Source organism: Halichoerus grypus, chromosome 10 (assembly GCF_964656455.1).
Source record: "Halichoerus grypus chromosome 10, mHalGry1.hap1.1, whole genome shotgun sequence".
Classification (NCBI taxonomy): domain Eukaryota; kingdom Metazoa; phylum Chordata; class Mammalia; order Carnivora; family Phocidae; genus Halichoerus; species Halichoerus grypus.
Window position 1 is genome coordinate 138,528,143 of NC_135721.1, and position 20,423 is coordinate 138,548,565.

At 57.2% G+C, this 20,423-nt stretch overlaps 1 protein-coding gene across 1 annotated transcript; it reads right to left on the reverse strand.

The window, feature by feature from the left end:
* Positions 1-8,845: 8,845 nt before the first annotated feature.
* Positions 8,846-18,449, reverse strand: STMN3 (stathmin 3). The gene is made up of 5 exons (XM_036085289.2): positions 18,295-18,449; positions 11,994-12,089; positions 11,554-11,729; positions 10,019-10,210; positions 8,846-9,216 (listed from the first exon to the last, which is right to left on the reverse strand). The coding sequence occupies exons 1-5, from the start codon at positions 18,311-18,313 to the stop codon at positions 9,157-9,159; spliced, it is 543 nt and encodes a 180-aa protein (XP_035941182.1). The 5' UTR covers positions 18,314-18,449; the 3' UTR covers positions 8,846-9,156.
* Positions 18,450-20,423: the final 1,974 nt, after the last annotated feature.

A 20,423-nucleotide genomic window follows, 5' to 3' on the forward strand; every position in this document is an offset into this window, starting at 1 on the left:
CTTATTTGGCGCTCGGTGGGAAGGCGTGCTGCGCCGAGAAATAAGGCCCGGCGGGCCCCGGCGCGCGTGCGTGGGGGCAGGGGCGTGGCCCGGGGCGGACGCGGCGGCACCTTCGCCAGGCCCCGCCCGCCGGGGCACCTGCGGCTTCCGTCCGCTCTGCTGCCCGACGTGGAACACCCGCGCTGAAAGCTTGTGTAGGGAGACTTCGAAGGATTGAGGGGGGAGTGTGCGTGAACAGTAAGTGACAGAAGCTAGGTGTAGGTCCGCTTGTCGTCTGAAGCGTGTGAAAGGCTGCCCACCCAGAGACAGGCTCCAGAAGAGCGGCTGGCCTGGTCCGAGTCCTGCCGGGAGCGGGGTTTGCTTCTTGCAGCAGCCCTTGGAAAGGGCCTGGAACGTTCTGAGCCCGCGCTGTGCCGACCCTGTGCTGGCCGCCCCTCCCCCAGCCCGGCCGGGCTGTAGCCCCGGCCACATGTGCTCCTTCACGTTTCAGTTAATTAACATTCAAATTCAGTTCCTCAGCTGTCCCTGAGCCCCGAGAGACACCCGGATGCAGGGTTGGGAGCTCCGAGGATCGCCCGCGCTCGCTCCTTTCAATTACTCTTAATTATAGGTAAAGGCCTTGCGTTTCCAGAACGTAAGAAGTTCAGCATTACTCGGTTTTTACGGAGTGCCTTGGATTTGGGAGCCAGCTACCACCGTCCCTGTTGCTTGATTGGAAAGTGCGGCGGGACGCCCCGCCGTAGTGGTCGCAGAGCGTGGTCTGCCCTGTGCTGAGCTCCGGCCGGAGCACCCGGGGTCGGGCGTGGTGCTGGGCGGCGGGGGCGGTGCCCAGAGGGTGGCGGGGCGGCCCGCTCTCGGAACAGGGCAGGCACGCCCCAGCTGTCCTGACGCGGCTGATTCCTCTCCCTGCGAGCGGCCGGAGAAATGCAGCCCCCGGTGTGCGCGTGCTCCCAGCGAGGGCACCGAGAGGGCAAGAAACAAATACCTTGTTCAGGACCAAGCCCGGAACCCGTGTTCGTGCTTAAGTAGGAAGATACTGAAGACCCTTTCCCAAATGGGAAGTTTTCAAGCAGACTTCATTTCAGTGATGTTATAATTCATTCTGTTTTCAGTAATTTAGAGTGTACTTAAGCCAGCGATGGAAAAAGATTATTCTTTTTAAGGGAAACTATTGGGGCATCTGGGTGGCTCAGTCGTTAAGCATCTGACGTTGGCTCAGCTCAGGATCTCAGGGTCCAGGGATGGAGCCCTGATTTGGGCTCCCTGCTCAGCGGGGAGTCTGCCGCTCCCTCTGCCCCTCCCCCAACTCGTGCTCGCTCTGTCTCTCTCTCAAATAAGTAAATAAAATATTTTTTTTAAAGATTAAACTATTGAGCTTATGTTGGTGCTGCTATTTTATTACCTGGTAAATACGAGAATGGCAGTGCAGGATCTGTGTCTGTCGTTTATCTCATGTTCTTGAGATGATGCCAGTAGTCTAAGGGACGAGGCTCGGAAGGATGCTGGTGACGGAGACCAGGCCTGTGTGGCGCGGGAGCTGTGTCCGCATCAGCTGCCTGCCGCTGTGACCACCAGCCCAGAGGCTGCGGGCACCCAGACTACCTCGTCGCTGTTTCCACTGCTGCATGACCTCCACCTGTTTGTGTCATAGGACCTCAGGCCCAGCTTTGGAACGTGTGCTCACCTCTTCTGTCTGCCAAAGAGCGAAGTTCCAGCACTGGGCTCTGCTTGGCCGACGGGATGGATCAGTTTGTACTGGGGGCCAGAGGGGTGATTTCTCCCCAGGAACACCCATGTGAGATTCCCAGGCCCCCCCAAGTGTGTGCGGCGGAACACTGCGCACGCACCAGGAGCCGCAGAGCCACAGGCTGGTGCAAGGTGTGCACAAGCTCGAGACAGTGCCCTGATGGAAGAGTATGAAAGGCTCATTGGCATGATCTCAGATTCACGTTGCAACCACCTTCTAAGAAACTGCCCCACATCAAGCTTTGGTCCAATATTAAAGAACAATCTGTTAATACACACTTTCCTTCAACTATGGATCTGAGACCAGATTTTTTTCATCTGCTTCATCCATTCTCACTAACTTTTTTTTCTAAGAAGAGGTCACTCATTTTGGTTGTTGTTACTTATTTTTTTATTTTATTTTATTTTATTTGACAGAGGGAGAGCACAAGCAGGGGAAACAGCAGACAGAGGGAGAGGGAGAAGCAGACTCCCCACTGGGAGCCCAATGCGGGGCTCCATCCCAGAATCCTGGGATCATGACCTGAGCCAAAGGCAGACGCCCAACTGACTGAGCCACCCAGAAGCCCCTGGTTTTGTTTTTTTGTGGGTTTTTTTTAGATTTTTTTTTTTTTTTTGACAGGAGAGAGAGAGAGCACAAGCAGGGGTAGTGGCAGGCAGAGGGAGAGGGAGAAGCAGGCTCCGCACTCAGCGATGTGGGACTCGAACCCAGGACCCTGGGATCATGACCTGAGCCGAAGACAGATGCTTAACCGTCTGAGCCACCCAGGTGCCCCTGTGTTTTTTTTGTTTTTTTTTTTAAGCAAACATTTTTATTTTATTTTATTTTATTTTTTAAGCAAACATTTTTATTAGATGTTTGTGCCATGATATCATACATGTTTTCACCAGGTCACTGAAATCAAATCTACTTTTTCAGGGTCCAGTTAATATCCTAGAGACTTTGATTTTACTGTTGTTTTTCCACTTTGCTTTTACTTTACATCTTTTATACTTTTATTTCATTTTACTTTTCCATTCTGTCATTTTCCATCACATCTTACAGATCTAAAAATAAGGGTTTTTTTTAAATGGGATTATGATTTGCACTGATTTTTTTACATGAGTATAGTTGACACATGATATTATTTTTCATTTCAAAATGTTATGGGGCACCTGGGTGGCTCAGTCGGTGAAGCATCTGCCTTCAGCTCAGGTCATGATCTAAGGATCCTGGGATCGAGCCCCATGTTGGGCTTCCTCTCCTCCCCGCTCATGCTCTCTCCCTCTCTCTTTCTCAAATAAATAAATAAAATATTTTTTAAAAATGTTATATCAACATGTAATGGGTGTATCATTTTAAATGAATTGCTATTTTTTAAATTTCTGAGTTTTAATTCCTAATGTGGTAACTGTCAATCTATATAATCCACATAAGCAAAAAGTTTATGAAACCAAAAAGTTGGTGAAGTTTTCTCAAAAGCCCCAGTACATCCATAAAATAGATGACAGCTGACCACCCAGCCATTGAAGCCATGCTTATGACCTGGCCGAGTGCTAACCTGTTACGATGTGTAGTTCTCAGAGGTTTGAATGTTGGCTTCCCTCAACACTGCTGATGCGGCAAATCCTCTCTGCAGGAAAGGAGTTTTGGTGGATCGAGGTTTTCTTTCTTTGCACTTTGCAGTGATTCAGTGAGCATATATTACATGTATAACCAGAAAGAAATATTAATGTCATAAAAATAATGTCTACCCTGTTTTCCTCATAGTGCACACTTTGGAGATTAAAAACATTATAAAGTGCCTTGAATGCCTTGAAAACTCAAGTTACTGTGCACTTATTGACTAGCATGGGGGTTCTCACGGGGCAGGAGCTATGCTTTCAAATCAGCAACATTCTCTAGAGTGAGGGGCACATGTAGTAAGCACTCGCTAAAATACACCAATAAATGCATGAATGCTTTAAAGTTAATTATACTGGGGCACCTGACTGGCTCAGTCAGTGGAGCCTGCGACTCTTGAACTCAGGGTTCTAAGTTCAAGTCCCATGCTGTGTGTAGAGATTACTTTAAAAAAATAAAATAAAGCTATGAACTATATATCTACAGCTTCTGGTTTTGGTTGAATCATGTCCCCCAAAGATAACGTTGACATCTCAATTCCCAGTAACTCAGAATGAACCTTATTTGGAAATAGGGTTGTTGCAGGTATAATTAGCTAAAATGAGGTCATATTGGATTAGGGGGGCCCCAATCCAAGGACTGGTGTCCCACAGAGATAGACACACAAAAAGGGGAGGCGGCCATGTGACCACAGAGATTGGCATGACACATGAACAAGCCAACGGACGCCAAAGATTGCGAGTGTCCTGCAGAACACCAGCTCTGGTTCCCAATCCCAGGGGAGGACCCCTGCCAAGTGGAGGAGAGCAAAGCTCATCACAGCACCAGCCACCTGGGGTAAGAGTCCCAACACTTCTGCCCACTCCTGGCCTTGGAGTTGCCAAGGAAAATGTGAAACAGTCAAGTGCTGACAGAGCAGCTTTACTCATGCAAGGAAGAGACGCACAAGGTCTGCTTGGGCAGCTGGTCCCTGTGCACGCACCCCTCCTATGCTGCAATGGGGACAGCCAACCCCCTGGAGTCTGAGTACTGAAAGTTGGGGGGCATGCCTGGGGGTGCTCACTGGGGGTGCTCACCTGGGGGTGTTCACCTGGGGTGCTCACCAAGGATGCTTACCAGGGGTGCTCACCTGGGGTGCTCACCTGGGAGAACTCACCTGGGGTGCTCACCTAAGCTGCTCACCTGGGGGTGTTCACCTGGGGGTGCTCACCGAGGGTGCTCACCTAGGCCGCTTACCTGGGGGTGTTCACCTGGGGGTGTTCACCTGAGGGTGCTCACTGGGGTGCTCACCTGGGAGTACTCACCTGGGATGCTCACCTAGGCCGCTCACCTGGGGGTGCTCACCTAGGCCGCTCACCTGGGGGTGTTCACCTGGGGGTGCTCACCAAGGGTGCTCACCTAGGCCGCTCACCTGGGGGTGTTCACCTGGGGGTGTTCACCTGAGGGTGCTCACTGGGGTGCTCACCTGGGAGTACTCACCTGGGATGCTCACCTAGGCTGCTCACCTGGGGGTGCTCACCTAGGCCGCTCACCTGGGGGTGTTCACCTGGGGGTGCTCACCGAGGGTGCTCACCTAGGCCACTTACCTGGGGGTGTTCACCTGGGGGTGTTCACCTGAGGGTGCTCACTGGGGTGCTCACCTGGGAGTACTCACCTGGGATGCTCACCTAGGCCGCTCACCTGGGGGTCCTCACCTAGGCCGCTCACCTGGGGGTGTTCACCTGGGGGTGCTCACCGAGGGTGCTCACCTAGGCCGCTCACCTGGGTGTTCACCTGAGGGTGCTCACCGGGGTACTCACCCGGGGCACTCACCCAAGCAGGACAACAGGACAACAGATCGCTCATGCAGCTTACGGCAGGGAAGGATGTCCTGTACAAGTTCTGTGGGCTCCTTATTTGTTGGAAAGAAGGGTTCCAGGCCCGAAGCCCAGTGCTAAGTGGTTTTGTTTGGGGTGGAAAGACCACCTTTCCCGACAGCCAGAGTTAGGAGGCGCCAGGATGACCCTGTTGTACAGCCTTCAGAGGAGGCACGGCCTTGCGACACCTCGATTTGGGGCTTCTGGCCCCAGAACTGTGAGAGAACGCGTTGCTGATGTTTTAAGCCCCCCGTGTGTGGCAGTTGTCACAGCAGTCCTGGGACATGGCTAGAAATGTGGACTAGCAAAATGTCTTCAGCAAAGAGAGAGAGAACCTCAGCTGAGCCTGCCCGGCAGGAAGTGTGGGACAGACAGGGGGCCTGTGTGGGACAGACAGCTCTCTGGGCTACCATCTGGCCGGTGCCACTAGATGCCGTATTTGGGGGCTGGGGGCCCACTGCAGCCCCCAGACACTGAGTGAACACCAGCTGTGTCCAGAACACACAGGGTCACTCAAGGCAGCACGTCTGACGTGGTTTTAAAATATGCCCACGGATTCTTTTCATCCCTCCGCTTCACAGGTGGAGTCTGCCTCCTCTTGAGTGCTGGCTCTTCTCAGTGACGTGCTTCTGACACGGAGAATGCGTGGGACTCTGCCCCCTCTCCCTCTCTGACAGCTCGCCCTGGGGGGCCAGCAGCCACGTGCTGAGAACGCCCACGCAGCCCTGGGGAGCGTCCACGCGGGAGGACCGGAGGCCGCCTGCTGACTCCGTGTGGGTGAGCTGACTTGAGGATCCTCCACCCCAGTCCAGCCTTGGGGGGACCAGAGGCTTAGCCGACGTCCCGACTGCAACCTCGGGAGAGTCCCTGAGCCTGACTGCCCAGCTCCTGAATTCCTGATTTAAGGACGTGGTGAGATAAGGCGTGATGTTCTAAGCCACCGCTTGAGGTAATTTGTGACACAGCGTAGATAACACAGGATTGGCTCCCCAGAAGGACTCCCACCTTTGCTTTTTTGTTGTTAGGGAAAGTGTGATCTGTCTGTGAAGGGTTCCCCATCCTTGCCCAAGTCAGAGGCTCCACGTGGTGACTGTTAACAAATGCCGTCTGCCCCCTAATACCTGCTTAGGGTCCCCTAAGAGTAAGCCCTGGCCTGTGATCAGCCTGGTCCTCTGGGAACGCCAGGCGTGTGCTTGTATGTGGCGTGTGTCCATGTGCCCAGGATACCGGCATGCAGAACTCACGCCTCATAAAAACAACGCACTCCCTTTCTCTCCCACCTTTCTCACAGCTTTTCCTCTTGCAGGTTTCTGAGGTCTCTGTCTTTTGGGCGCTGTGTGTCCTGGATTCTGACTTTCCCACCTCTCCCTGGGCAGGGGAAGGAGGGGATATGGTGAGAGGTCCTTGGAGCCTGGGGAAGTAGCCAGGACCGCCTGCCCCAGGAGAGGTCGGTGAGTGTGGGGGAGAGCTGAGGGGTCTCTCTGGATCCTAGGGAGCAGGCACCTATCCAGGACCTGGACCTGAGGCCCATGTGGAGGCCTGAGCATAGCCTGCATGGACATCTACCAAACATGCCTCCTCCTTAGCCCAGGGGTCCCTGCTGGGCACCCCAACTGGCTATCTGGGTCCCATGGGACAGGCAGGCCACCAGCGTGAGTCAGGATGTCTGCTTATTCTCTCTTTGCCACTCTAGGTCCCCACCTTGGGGCCAGATCTGTGTCTGTGAATAATCAGCTGCCCAATGGGGGCCACAGAGCCACAGGTTACACCCCTGGGACCCGCTAGGACCCACTCCACATCTGAGCAAGACCCACAGGACACTGCAGTGAGAAGGACAAGCCTCGGATCTCGGACCCTCATGAGTTCTCCGTTAGCAGCAGCCTGGGGCCCAGGCCAGCAGGAGGGCTCAGGCCTGGGGAGAGCGGGGACAGCCCCACCTGCCTGTGGGCCCTGCCTCCTCCTCCCTCACACCCCCACTGTCTCCTGGGGCTCCAGAGGGGAAAACGGGCTTGTGTGTCATTTACACACTCATTCCTTAACGCCTCCATTGTCACTAGAACTATCGGCAATTGTGATAAGAACAAGCATGATAACCAGCTTCAGTCCCCAGCTATGTGCATAGCATTCACGCCCCCTCCAGCAGTGGCCTTGCAGCCTGATCCGACCCCACAGAGGCAGGATGTACACGGGGCAGCTCAGCCACTTCTGAAACACACAGGCTTTGGTTTTTTGTTTTTAATCATTCATTTGATTTAATTTTAAGTTCACTTTCACTACGTGGATGAGATGGGTACATATCACACTAGGCTTCCACTATGAGAGAGCTGCCGCTGCTGAAGGAAATCCAGCCCTCCATTCTCTTTCCGCGTCCCTTTCTGAGTCCCACAGGAGCGGCGTGTGGGACAGCTGGGTTCCAATCCTGGCTTGTCACTCCCCCGAGGCTGTGTGGGTGGGACGAGGAGAGTGGGCATGGGGCCCTCCTTCCCCCTAAGCCTGTGGTAGGGGATCAGCATCCACCTGTGCTCTCTGGCTGGGCCCTGGGAGTGCACTGGCATGTTTCTGTAGGATGGAAGCCAGGGGCCCCAGGGGGCTGCCACCCACCTGGTTTCTGAAGTGCTGGCTCTGGGTCCTGCAAGAACTTGCAGTCTGTCCCCTCATGCTTTCCACCCAGAGGATGGTCAGCAGGGACCCTGCCCTCAGTACTCAGCTTTGGGATGGGGCTGCCACGGGACAAGGGGAGGGTGCTGCCATGGCCCAAAGACTGAACACCCCCCATGGCCAGCAGCTGACAGTCCTCAAAGGCCGGTGCTGGGAATCTGGAGGAGGAGAAGGAGCCAGTCCAGGAAGGTCTTGGCAGGAGAGGCCTGGAGCCGGGAGGGGGGGAGCGGGGGGGGGGGCACAGGTCAAGAAAGTCAAGGATGGACTAGGCAGGAAGATGGTTGGGAATCCCAACCCCCAACATCTGAATCTGCAGGCAGCTGGTCCCCTACTCCCCCTGCTGTCTGCTCCCTGAGAAGCACCTGTGGCTGCCACTCACTCACACCTAGCCACACCTGTCCAGAGGTTAGCCTGAAAGCCCCATGGCCCGGAGCATCATGGGAGCATCTTTCTACCAGGGTGAGGGCACAAGAAGGGGCCCCCCAGCCTAAAAAGGGCTCTAAAGATGGAGTCCTCCAAGGGTCTGTAAAGCCTGGGGGGAGAAGAGGAGTGATGATGGAGGAGGGCTTTCCCCACATGGGTAGTGGGCCAGACGTTCTTAGGAGGCGGGCACTCCTGGGAGGAGGGGCCAGCAAGAGGTGTCCCTGCAGACCACAACCCGTAGACCATGGCAGAATGCCCACTCACCTGAAGACAGGCCAGGCCACATCCCACCCTCCCCCCCAAGACCAAGCTGCCCACTGCAGGCCAGGTGGTCTCGGAGGACCCCGACCCACCCATCCCAAAACAGTCCACGGCACAGATGGCACCCACGGCTGACCTGGCCACACTGCCCAGAGGCCGTTCTTCCTTCCTCCGCCCCCTCCCACCGAAGGCCTTGGAGGTGGCGTCACCTTTGCCTGTCAGTGGCAGGGAGCTGGCTCAGAGGACGTGCCCTAAGTACAAGGTGCTCACAGGACAAGCCAGCATAAGGACCCACATGTTCCTGCTACCACCACTGGATTTATTGAGGTTGTCACCACATCTGAGAGGGCCACCAACAGGGGACCCAGCCACTGCCTGGCCTGGTGCCTGAAGTGAGGGACTGTGTGCCACGCCCTGGCAGCTCCTGGATGGGGAGCCTGCGGAGGACTGGACGGCTCAGAGCGGAAAGAGAAGCGGGAGCTGGGAGTGCGGGGCAGGGAAGGGGCAGGAGCAAAGGTTGCATCTAGACAAAGTGGCACAAGACGAAACCAGAACCCGCATGTGTCGATGTCTCCTCTCAGGATCCAGGCGCCTCTGCTCCGCAGCCCCTTAGCCGGACATCTCCTCTCGCTGCTCCTTGTTCCTGCGCACCTCAGCTGCGTGCAGCTCCTGGGAGGACAGGTGGAGGTGGGCGGGGCCCTGCGCCCGCCGCGGCGGCTGGGGGGGCTGCCCCTTCCCCCACGCCCAGGCTTCAGGGACCCTCCTAAGTGCAGGAGAAGCGACCAATGGGACCCCTTAACGACCAGGACGGAGGAGCAACAGAGAACAGGGGGAGGCCCATGTCCTCCCCTCGAAGTGTGGCCTGAGCGCGGGGGCTGGCCCTCAGTGAGACAGGGTGGCACCCAAACCAGAGAGAGAGCCGTGACTCCAGGGAACTTCCTTGGGTTTGCAAGCTCCAGGGTACCCCCTGGCACCAACCTGGTCCCACCCCGCGGGCTGAAGCAGAGGCTATTCGTAGGGGGCTCCCGGCCTCGCCTCACTCTGGGCTGTCTCCATGCAGGACAGGGAGCAGCCGGGCTGCGAGAGCGCTGGTGGTGCAGTGGGAAGGTACCACCAAAGGACGGGGGCCCCCGGGGGCTTCCCTGGCCCCCCAGCCTAAAGCAGCTCCTCCCCTCTTCTAGCTCAAACCCGCGCCTTTCGCAGCACTTCAAAAGTAATGACTATCGGTTTATTACCGCGGTCACTGGCTGTGTCCCACCAGGACCGAATTGGGGGCCGAGGCCGAGACCGCAGGCGCGCAATAAACGCAGGCGAAAGCCCCACTTCCTGCTGCCCGGGATCCGCCCCGCCCCGGGCCCCGCCCCCCGCGCTGAGCCCCGCCCCTTGAGACCCACCGCTCCCGCCCTTCGCCCCGCCCCCTCCTCGATCCCGGTCCCGCGCTCTCCTCGCCAAGCCCCGCCCCGGCGCGCACCTTCTCGCGCAGCCGCTCGCGCAGCGCTGCCAGGTGCGCCTCGCGGATCTCCTTGCTGAGCTCCATCTTGTAGTTGAGCTTCTCCTCCGCCAGGCGACTGAAGTTGTTGTTCTCCTCCAGCGCCTTGTGCAGCACCTCGCGCTCGTGCTCGCGCCGCTCAGCCAGCTGCTTTAGCACCTGCGCCTCCTGCGTCTGTGCGGGCGGACGGGGGCGCGCGCGTGGGCGGCGGCCGGGCCCCTGCCCCCAGCCCCCCACGCAAGCCTGGCCTCCCCGCGCGCTGTCTCGGCTCCGGCCAGTGCCCGTTACCCTGCCCTGCTGCCCAGCCCGAGCCGGCTACCTGCTGCCCACTGGACCTCAGATCTACACTGCCCTGCCGTCGGCGAGGGTGTTCACCTGGTCCCAGTTTGCCTGGGACTTCCTGGGCTTTAGCACCGCAAGGTCCGCGTGCCAGGAGAACCCCCAGCCCCAGACAAACCGGAAGTTGCTCACCCTTTCTGCTCGTCGTCAGCCCGCAGAGCTGTCCCTCCTGCTAAGCTGAGGGCGCCCACGCAGCAAGACAGGCTCTGTCCCGCTCGCTGCCGCCTCCAAAGCCCGTGGTGCACTCAGGGAATGTTGGAGGAGCAGAGCAAATTCAAAACTTATGGGCTGTCATGGAACCTGCACCATCTCCTCCTCAAACGTCTGCCCGCTGAGCTCAAAGTAGGTGCTTGATATGCCCTGGGTTCTGAATTCCCTGAGGGGCGGGGGGCTGTGTAAGGGTGCCCAGGGCTGCTGGAGAAGGGACTAGTTGGAGCGAGGGGACTGGGACTGCCGGGACTGCTGCACTGTCCAGCCCTAGTGGGGGAGGGGCTGCCTGGAGGCCCGGAGGAGAGGTGAGGGTCAGAGACGCTAGGGCTTGCAGCTCCTTCACAAGGCTGCTGGGCCCACCCACATGCCAGTCACTGCTAGTTAACCCTAGGAGGCCTGGGTCCCCAGGTTTCACTGGGACATGCTGTAAGGGATTTGGAGCCAGTGCCCCTGCCCAATGGGCTTGGGCATCAGGACTGCACTCCTGAGAGGACTCCTTTTGTGTGTGTTTCAGTCTCCGTGGGGCTGGTGTGAGGGGAAGGAACAAGGAGGGAGCCTGGGGCACATGCCCCCCTTCTCCCAGGGGCCCCCTGAGCTCCCAGCAGATGTGGGCTTGCAGCCCCCAACACATGGGAGTCCCTTTCTTCTCACTCACTTCTCTACTCTGGAGAAGGATGCCAGCCCAGACTCATGTCCCAGGGCCCCCTCCTGGCCATGGCCAAGGACACCCCCTCCAACAGTATCTGGTTCCTGTGCCTCTCCAGCTGGCTGCCACTGGGGAACCCTTCACCTCCCTGTCCTATTCTGATCTCCCAAGAGGAGATCCAGGGAACCATGAGACCCTCTCCACTCCAGGCCAACAGCCAAGCAGGGGCTTGGAGCACCCTGTGCCTTGGGGACCCTGTCTGTGCCCAATGAGGCCTCTGGCCACCTTCGTCAGGATCTGGGGGCAGGACTGGGCTCCTCACCTTCCTTCGCTCCTCAGCTGCCTCCAGCCGCTTCTGCAGTTCCTCCAGGGAGGTGTCCTTCCTCTTGGGGGGAGAGGAGAGCACTGGGCTCTCGGGGGACAGGTCAGAAGGGGACTTGAGGATGACCTCGAAGCTCTGGCCAGAGGCCCTCTTGTCCAGCTGCTTCACCTCCATGTCTGCAAAACCAGATTGGGCTTCAGGAATCTGAGGGGTCATGTTCCCAGTACACATCCGAATCAAGGGCTGAGGGAGGGAGCACGGCTGCTCGTGTGGGACCCCCAGGCCTGAGCGCCCAAGGCTGTCTCCCATCAGAGGCTCCCTCTCCAGAAGCCAGCTGAGCCGAGGGAGGTGGTCAGAGAGGCCAGGGGAGCAGAGAGCAAGGAAGGGAGGAGGCAGGCACTGACCAAGCAGGACCTGGCAGCTGCCTGGGGCACACTCACCCCCATACTGGTAGATGGTGTTGGGGTGCGGCTGTGAGTAGAAACAGGAGCAGATGAGCGACAGCACTGACAACTCCTTCATCTTCTCCTTGTAGGCTGTGGGCATGAGGCCAGCATGAGAGGGCGCCGTGGCCACCTCCCGACCTCACCTCCCTGGCTGCCTCTGTCTTTCCCTCCCCAGTACTCCCCATGCTGTGTCTCTCTGGAAGCCTGTGTATCTCGCTCTCTTTTCTGTTCCCTTGGCTCTCTACAGCTCTCCTCTCCCTCTCCCCACTCCCAGAAGCTGACCTTGTCCCTGGGCACACCTTCCTGTGGGTTGTCCTGCATTGTTCTCCTAATACCCCCTTCCTTCTCCTTTTCTCTCTCGGCATTTCCGTCTCATTCCTTTACATCGCTGTGTTTGTTGGTCTCTGTCCATCCTTTTGTCTTCCTGGCTCAGTTCTCTCTCTCTGTCTTTGCATGTCTCCGTGACCCTTTGTCACTGTGTATTTTCCTGACCCACCATCCCTGGCCCTCCATGTCCTTCCCCTCCTTCCTGCCCTTTCCCTCTTACAGATATTAACCACCACACTCATGACCGGGCCAGCACAGATGTGGAACTTCTGCAGGCAGCACTTTCTTGGTCTGTACACCTGGGTGAAGCTGTCAGACTTCCTCCTGTGTGACCCCCTCCCCCATTTACCCTGATAGCATTGCAGCCACCCCAGGTGAAACCAGGCCATCACCAGGCACACACTCCCTGCCCATCCAGAGCCAAAAGGTAGGGAGCTGTCCGTTCAGCACCAAAGCCTGCCCTCTAGTCTTGCAGAGCAGGTGCCCACAGCCAGTGTGCCCCGTGTCCAACCAGAAAAGGACGTACACTTGTCTGCTGAGGCCCTGAGTCCTGTCAGGTGAAGGGGAGAAGCCCACTGTCAGAATGGAAATAACTGAGCTTTCTGTGGCCCATTCATGACAAGCCAGGCCCTAAGGTAGACACGCTGGCCCAGTGTCTCACTAATGCTTAACAATCTTCAAGCCCAAGACTGTCCCCGGGCTCAACTGAGATGACACTGGGCCCCAGTGGAAAGGGTGACTTGCCCAAAGCTCCTCAAGTGCAATCCCAGGTGGTCTGTGTTCTTTATACCACTCCATCGGGTCCCAAAGACTAGGAGACTCAGAGACCCATCCTCCCGCTGCCCTAGCTGGAGAAGCTGGTACAGATCTCCAGAGAGACACTCCAGAGAGGGAGTCTGGCTTCCATGAAGGGGTCTTCCAAGGAGCAGACACGAATTTGGACAAGAAACTTCCTGACTGGGGCGCCTGGGTGGCTCCGTCGGTTAAGCGTCTGCCTTCGGCTCAGGTCATGATCTCAGGGTCCTGGGATGGAGCCCCGCATCGGGCTCACTGCTTGGCGGGAGTCGGCTTCTCCCTCTCCCTCTGCTGCTTCCCCCTCCCCCGGCTTGTGCTCTCTGACTCTGTCAAAAAATAGATAAAATCTTAAAAAAAAAAAAAAAAAAGAAATTTCCTGATCAAATTTCACACAAGACAATGTTTTAAAATTGAGTTAATGTGAAGTTGGGGAAAGTGTTGGTGTAGAAACAGGACACAGGACAGAAATTATCAGGTCCTTGTCTGAGAGAGCAGCTCATGGTGAGCAGGGTTCTCCATCAACCAGTGCAGAGAATGATGTTATTGGATCTAAACGTCCCAATGACCCAGACTCTTCTGGAGAGAGCCCAGGAGACTGTAAAGGGAGCACAAAGGAATCCCAGGCAGGCAGCAAGGAGAGCCTTTAAGGGGCGTGGAGCGGTAGCAGGGCAGAGATATGCGCCTTGGTCATTGGCTTCAGGAGGCTGGGAGGGAAGTGGGCTGGATGTGTGCAGGCCTCAAAGGGGATTTTGGCTTGACATGTCAATTTTATTTTTTTTTACAAGCATAATCTATTTGTGCATTACTTGTGCTATTAAAAGTTAATTTTATTTATTTTTAGAATGATAGAGTTTTTCAAAAGTTTTTTAAAGATTTTATTTATTTGAAAGAGAGAGATTGAGAGAACAAGTTGGGGTAGCGGCAGAGGGAGAAGCAGACTCCCCGAAGAGCAGGGAGCCCAATGTGGGACTCGATCCCAGGACCCTTAGAGATCATGACCTGAGCTGAAGGCAGACACCCAACCGATTGAGCCACCCAGGCGTCCCCTAAAAGTTAATTTTAAAAAGGAGGGAGATGGGTACCTCACACTAATGTGCTGGGGAGTTAGAGGGTGTAAGACCGGGTAAAGCCAGCTCTTCAGAAGCACATGTGGAAACCTCCAAATGGGTTTACCATACATGCCAGGAGCTTGGGGCGTCACAGGTGCTCAAGCTCCTCTCTGCCTTGAGCCTGAAGTTCTCCCAGGAAAATGAGCTGCACATTTATTACAGAGGAAGAACAAGTTCATGGACAAATGTCAGGGGACTTCCTTCCAAGTACCTGTTGCCTGAGTAGGAAGGGAGGTTGGCAGCAATTTAGGGTGCAGGATGTGGAGCTTGGGCAGGTGTGAGCACCGCATTGTTAGGACACAGGGGAGAAGGATGGGGGGGATGCTGGAGACTAAAGTCAGAGCTCTCTGAGGGCATGGACCAGCCCAGGGGACCAGTGTCCAACTAGGAAGTGAGGGACTGACTATGTCTTGCAGCTGGTAATAGGGATGCAGCTCAGTGTTTGATGGTCATGGAGATTCTCCAGGTTGGTTTCTCTTGGGCTGATGGCCCATGAGGAGCTTCCTTCCCAGAAGACTCATCCTAAGTAGCCAAGTGGGAAGGGGCACCCCCCCAGAAGGGGGCTTGGGAGTGAGGCTTGCTGTGTGGTCTGGCTGCAAGTTGGAGGGAACTGGACAGCAGGTAGGGAAATTGGCAAATTTTCAGACAGTGAGCAAGGGGAAGCTCACACATGCGCTGGAGAGCAGGCCTGGGCCCAGCAGCTCACAACACAGGAGGTTACACCTGTGTCCTCAGAACTGGAGGGGCTTAAAGGTCATGTCTCACTGCAGAGGGAAGAGGTCGAGGCCCAGACCCATCTAGGCACCTCTCCATCGACAGAGCTCAAGCCAGGAAGCCCCTCTGCAGCTTGGGGGCATGCTGTTTCTCCCCCTCACCAGGACCCTTCTCTTCCTTCCCCATCACTGACTTCAGGGAGTCGTTATAAGCAAATCTCTGGCATGAGCTGGATTGCTTTCATCTCTCTCTTCCTCTTCATACTAAATGTTAAATATGCAAAAACACACATTGGCTTTTTGGATGCTTAGATCCTAGGTGAGCAAGAGTGAGAAGGCACCAGATCAGCCTACAGTGGCATGGTAACCATAATGGCAGCACCCCTGAGGTGGGTGCATTACATCCATACTCCCAACTGACCCTCAAGACCAGCCAGCCCTTGTCAGATTCATTTCTACTGAGGAAAAAAAAAAGAGAGAGAGAGAGAGCAAGGAGCCCACCCAGAGTCACACAGCATGACAGGATGGGACCCTGATCATGAGCCCAGCCTCTGGCTGCACTTTCCTGTTGGGAGCCTCATGGTGGTGGGGGTGGGGGGTTGTCTATCCAGAAATGGGAAGGCAGGGCGCCCACAGATGCCCACTCACCCCTAGAAGGGTCCTGGAGGCTGCTGCGAATTGCTTCCTGGCAGATGGAGCTCATTGCCCTCCAGGCTGCCCCTCTCACTAGTCAGAGTCACGTGCAACGTGCTGGGAGCCCAGCATGGCAGGACGCGCCAGTGGATTCACCTTCTCCGGGGAGGAAACTCTGGGAAATGTGGCTGCAATAGTCACACTGCCTGGCATGGACTGGGCACCCATCTCTTGTCAGGCACTAGGCCAAGCACCTTTCCTGGAATGCCCTGTTCATCTCAGAACAAGCCCACAGGAGGTGCTGTCACCATCACCTCCATGCACTTCAGGCCTGAGAGCTTAGGGAGCACGGGTGAGCCCTCTCAGCTCAGCGGAGTTGCATAAGGAGATAAATATAAGCAAGACTCTACAAAAGTGTGTGAAGAGCTGAGTGTGTGGGAAGGACACCAAGAGATGGCCACATCTCCCCAGGTGAGTCCCAGTGACATAGCCCATCAACAGATGCTCAAGGGAAAGGTGGTGGGAAAGTCAACAGAGGAAGAGAAAGCTAAGGTCAATCTTGTGACCACAAGGTCATAGCAGACAATGACTCTTCACCCTAGTCACCAAGACCAACGAAGCCCACCAGTGAGCTGGGGCAGACAGGCCACTGAGGCATGGAGCACCAGGGGCCGCTCCAATCAGAGACTTCTTTTAACCGAGAAGCCATAGCTGGGATTCACTTAAACTGATTTTGGCCACAATGACTGATCTGCTCACATAGCCACTTCTGGGCCAAGCCGCCTGCCTATCCAATTTTTATGAAGGTGGGCATAGGCATGCACACATGTGGGCTGCACTCTCTCCGGGGCAACCCTGACAGTAAAACAGGAAAGGCCCATCCCCGCGTGACTTTGTCAGGAGGCAGTTCTCCTGGCTGGCTCACGGCACATCTATGAGGCAGTGGCCGTGCTGATCAACGCTGATTGCGCTTATGGTTTCCCTTTTCACACCAACAGCAACCTGGACACCCAGAAAAATCCTGGGACCAAGCATGGGTCAGCAGCACCCCAAAGCCTGGAAAAGGGAGGGCTGGTGTCGGGGGTTTTAAGGTCAGCACATCTGCGCCCATCTGTGGTGGTCATCAACAGTGCAGCTTCGGCTGCATCCCTTCACCACCTAATCAGTCTGCTTACCTGTCAGATGAGATCTACTGAGCAGGGTTTTTACTAAGAGAAAAGGCTGAGAGCATCTCCCACCAGTGGTTGCTCATTGTCCCCCACTCGGGCACAGACCAGGGCCTGAAACCCCGCCTCAGTGTGGGACTGGACTAGCGCTCTGGCCGTGGGAAGGACAGACCATCCTCAGTTCCTGCCCAAAGCTGAGCCCAATATCTCTGAGGTCAACAAGACCGAGCAGGGGGCAGATGAAGGCCAGATGGACAAGACCCTCATGGACTGTGTGCAGGAGGGGTGTGGTCAGTGACACATGTGGTCCCCTCCTAGACAAGTGTAGAAGTCATCTGGGGCCTGGGACCCACAGGGCCTGAGAAGCTGGTCAGGGCAGGGCACATGTGAGTGCGTGGAGACCTGCCAAACTGTGTGCCACTCCAGAGAGAATCAGGCTAGCTAGGGAGAGGGGACCCACAGAATGGAGGGAAGGGTGGGCTGGGAGTAGAGTTCTGAGTCCAGGGGGAAATGGGGTGGAGGTGGGGAGCCGCTGCCCTGATGTCCCTGGCGACGGAGTGCAAAGATGAAGTTGGTCCTGGGGCGGCCAGACAGGCCAGAGCGTTCCTGGGGGGAGCAAGCCCCATGTCCTCGCGTCCAGGGTCACCCGCAGCTCTCTCACCGCCAGTAACTGCCCCATGTCCACCCCTCCGCCAGAGCCGCGCCTGGCTCAGGCGTGAGGGGAGGGTCGCAGCCTTGGGGGCAGTGGATCCGCAGCTTGGGAGGCGGGGCTGTGGGGGAGGGAGGGGCAGACCCCTCCTTGCTGGGAGGACTTGGAAACTGCAGCGGCCCCTCCTCCATCCAAACCCCGCTGCGCAAAGGGCGGTGGCTTTTTCGACCAGAGCAGGTGGTACCGTGTCGCAGAGAGCGGTCCCCAAGCCCGCAGCAGCGAGGGGAGGGGACGACCACGCTAGACGCGGGCGCGGCTCCGCTCGCCCCCGGCTCGGTTTCTCCTCCCTCGTCCGTCCGCAGCGTCCCTCCAGCCCCCGGGGTGCTCCACTGGCGCAGATACGGCCTGGGCTCGCTGGCTATGGGTCCTCCCCTCCTCATCCCCACCCTCGCGCAGGCGAGGTCGGACCGGGGTCCGCGGTAGACAGGCGCCTCGGGGGACGCTGTCTGCACCTCCCCAGCGCGCCCACCCGGGGCACGGTCCCGCCCCCGGACCCTCGGAGCCACCCTGCCACAGTCGCGCCTGGCCTGACACGGCGGCCACGGAAGGGGCAATGCGCCCTCGCCCCGGGTGCTCGCTTGGGCGCGGCCCCTGCCCAGCGGCCCACGCCCGCCGCACCCGCGCCGCAATCCTCGCCCTTGGGGCACCAGGTGTTCCCAACCCGTTGGCCCTGAACCTCGGTTCTTGCGGGTTCGGCCCGGCCGCGCCCCGCGCCCCTGCAGAGCGTGAGGTCTGAGATGTGAAAACGGAGTCCGCCACCGGCCCCAGCTTCAGGCGAGGCCAGACAATGGCCTCCGCTCAGACCCGCCACCGCCCCAGGAAGTCCGCGTCCCGGGCGCCTACCGGACAGGGTGCTGGCCATGGTGCTGGCGGCGCGGAGGCTGCGGAAGGCCGGGAGGCGCGGGCGGCGGCTGGAGCTGCAGTCGGCGAATGCGGCAGTGCTGGGGAGGGGAGGGAGCGAGGGCGGGCGGGAGGCGGGCGCAGAGAGGGAGAGGGAGAGAGGGGGAGAGAGCTAGCGGGAGAGCGGGAGAGCGAGAGAGCGAGAGAGAGAGCGCTCGAGCAAGAGCATGTGCAAACGCCTGGCTGGCTGGCTATGGCAGGGGCTTGCAGCCCTCAGAGGGAGAGGAGTAGAGGGAGGGGAGGATGGGAGGGAAGGAGGGGAGGGGAGAGGCCAGCCTGGGACACAGGGTGGAGCACTGCAGCCAGATGCCCACCCACCCATTGCTTACCTCTTGGACCCACTGCCCCAACTTGGCTTTGTGCAGGCTTGGGGGGATGGTGGAGACATGCCCCATTCCCCAGGGTGGGCATGGCAGGAGAGGAGGGGCCCCGACATCAGGGTGGGCTGGAGAGCTCTTCACTAAAGCCATCGAAGGCAGGGAGTGACTTCTGTGTGCCCAGGTCCGTGCTGAGGGGAAAGTGTGTCATAACGGTGGGGGTAGGGATTGGTCTGGAAGGCCTCCAAGGAGCATCCCAGAGGACGAGTCAATTCTGGGGCAGAAAAGAGAGTAAATGGGGGTGGTGAGGCCTAGGGACAAAGGCTTTGAAGTGTGATAGAGAGGAGTTCCAACCGCAGCTCTGACACCCACTTGCTGTGTGACTGGGAGCGAGTTTCTGACTTCTCTGTGGCTCTGTTTCTCAAGGGTAAGATACAGCAATAATGCCAGTCTCCAGATGGAGAAGAGAGGTGCAGTGGGTGAGTGTGTGGGGGTCATGCCTCCCCTCCTTTCTGGGCTTAGGGTTCGGGTTGATATCCCCAAAGGGAGAGCCTTGCAGAAATGGTGGGCCCTTTCCTGCAGTGACCATCTTGTCTCACTTTGGGCCTGGGAAGTCAAATGGATGAAGTGTCATTCCCATTTTAGGGACGGAGCTACGGAGGTCAAGAGAAGCACTTGCTCCACAAGCAACTAAATCTTAGAGTCGGGAATAAAACTGTGGGAAACCTCAGGAGCCTGCAGAGAGAGGAGGGAGGCTCAGAAAGGGGACAGACAGGGACAGACCTAAGGGTCAGAGTCCGCCTGAAGCAGGCCCAGCAGATGTGCATATACCTCGAGGTGCATACATGGGGAGTGTGGGACTGGTTAACATCTGTTCTGTGGTCCACATAGTGTCTGATCCACTGTAGGTAGCCCACAAACCTGTAAGAGCAGACTCTCAATTCAAATTCGTCGACTTGATCAAAATCCTGTGCCTGCTGAGTGGGGCTGGTTATGGCCAGCCTTGGTGTCCATTTCCTCTCATCTTTCACAATGAGGTTCAGCACATGGCATTTATAAGTTACAATTTATTGAAAGCTGGGCAGTCCCACGTGTGATGTGTGACCAGGCAGCTCATGCACCAGCTCAGGGTCTCAGGGTCCTCAGCTCCGGTTCCGACCCAGGTGGCCCTGAGTCTCTGGGTCCTGCCTTACCTTCCTGGGCCTTCTGGGAGCACAAACACCTCTGCTCTTAGAAGATGGGTGCTGTGGAAGTGAAGAGCAGGACTCCTGGCTGGAAGCGGCGCGCTTTAGGCAATCTACTAACCACCAACCCTGTACTTTGTAAAGTGTGGATAATCAAAGAACTTATCTCAGAGGCCGTCCATGCCTGCATGCGTGGTCCTGAAGGGGTGAGCTCTTCTCCAAGCTCCCTACTGAGAGTCTAAGACAAACCCTCTAGGCCCCCTCACCAGGTGGAACAGGTGGATGGGGTGGGTGCCAGCAAGCCACGGGCTTTCCGAAGCATGCTCGATCACACGTCTGGGCATTAAATAGAGCCCATGAGAAGCCCTGGGGTCGGCGTTGCCAGCCGGCTGTGGGCCGTCTCTGTCGGCCTTCTGGAACATGCTGGAGTCGTCTAGACAAGTATCTACCCCCTAAAGAGTTGTGCAGGCCCCAGACCCCCCTTTTGACTGCCAGCTGGTGCTAGGTGCCGGGACACTGGGTAGCAAGGCTCCTGGGCAGTAAGGAGAAAAGCAGCTGAGGCTCTCCAGGC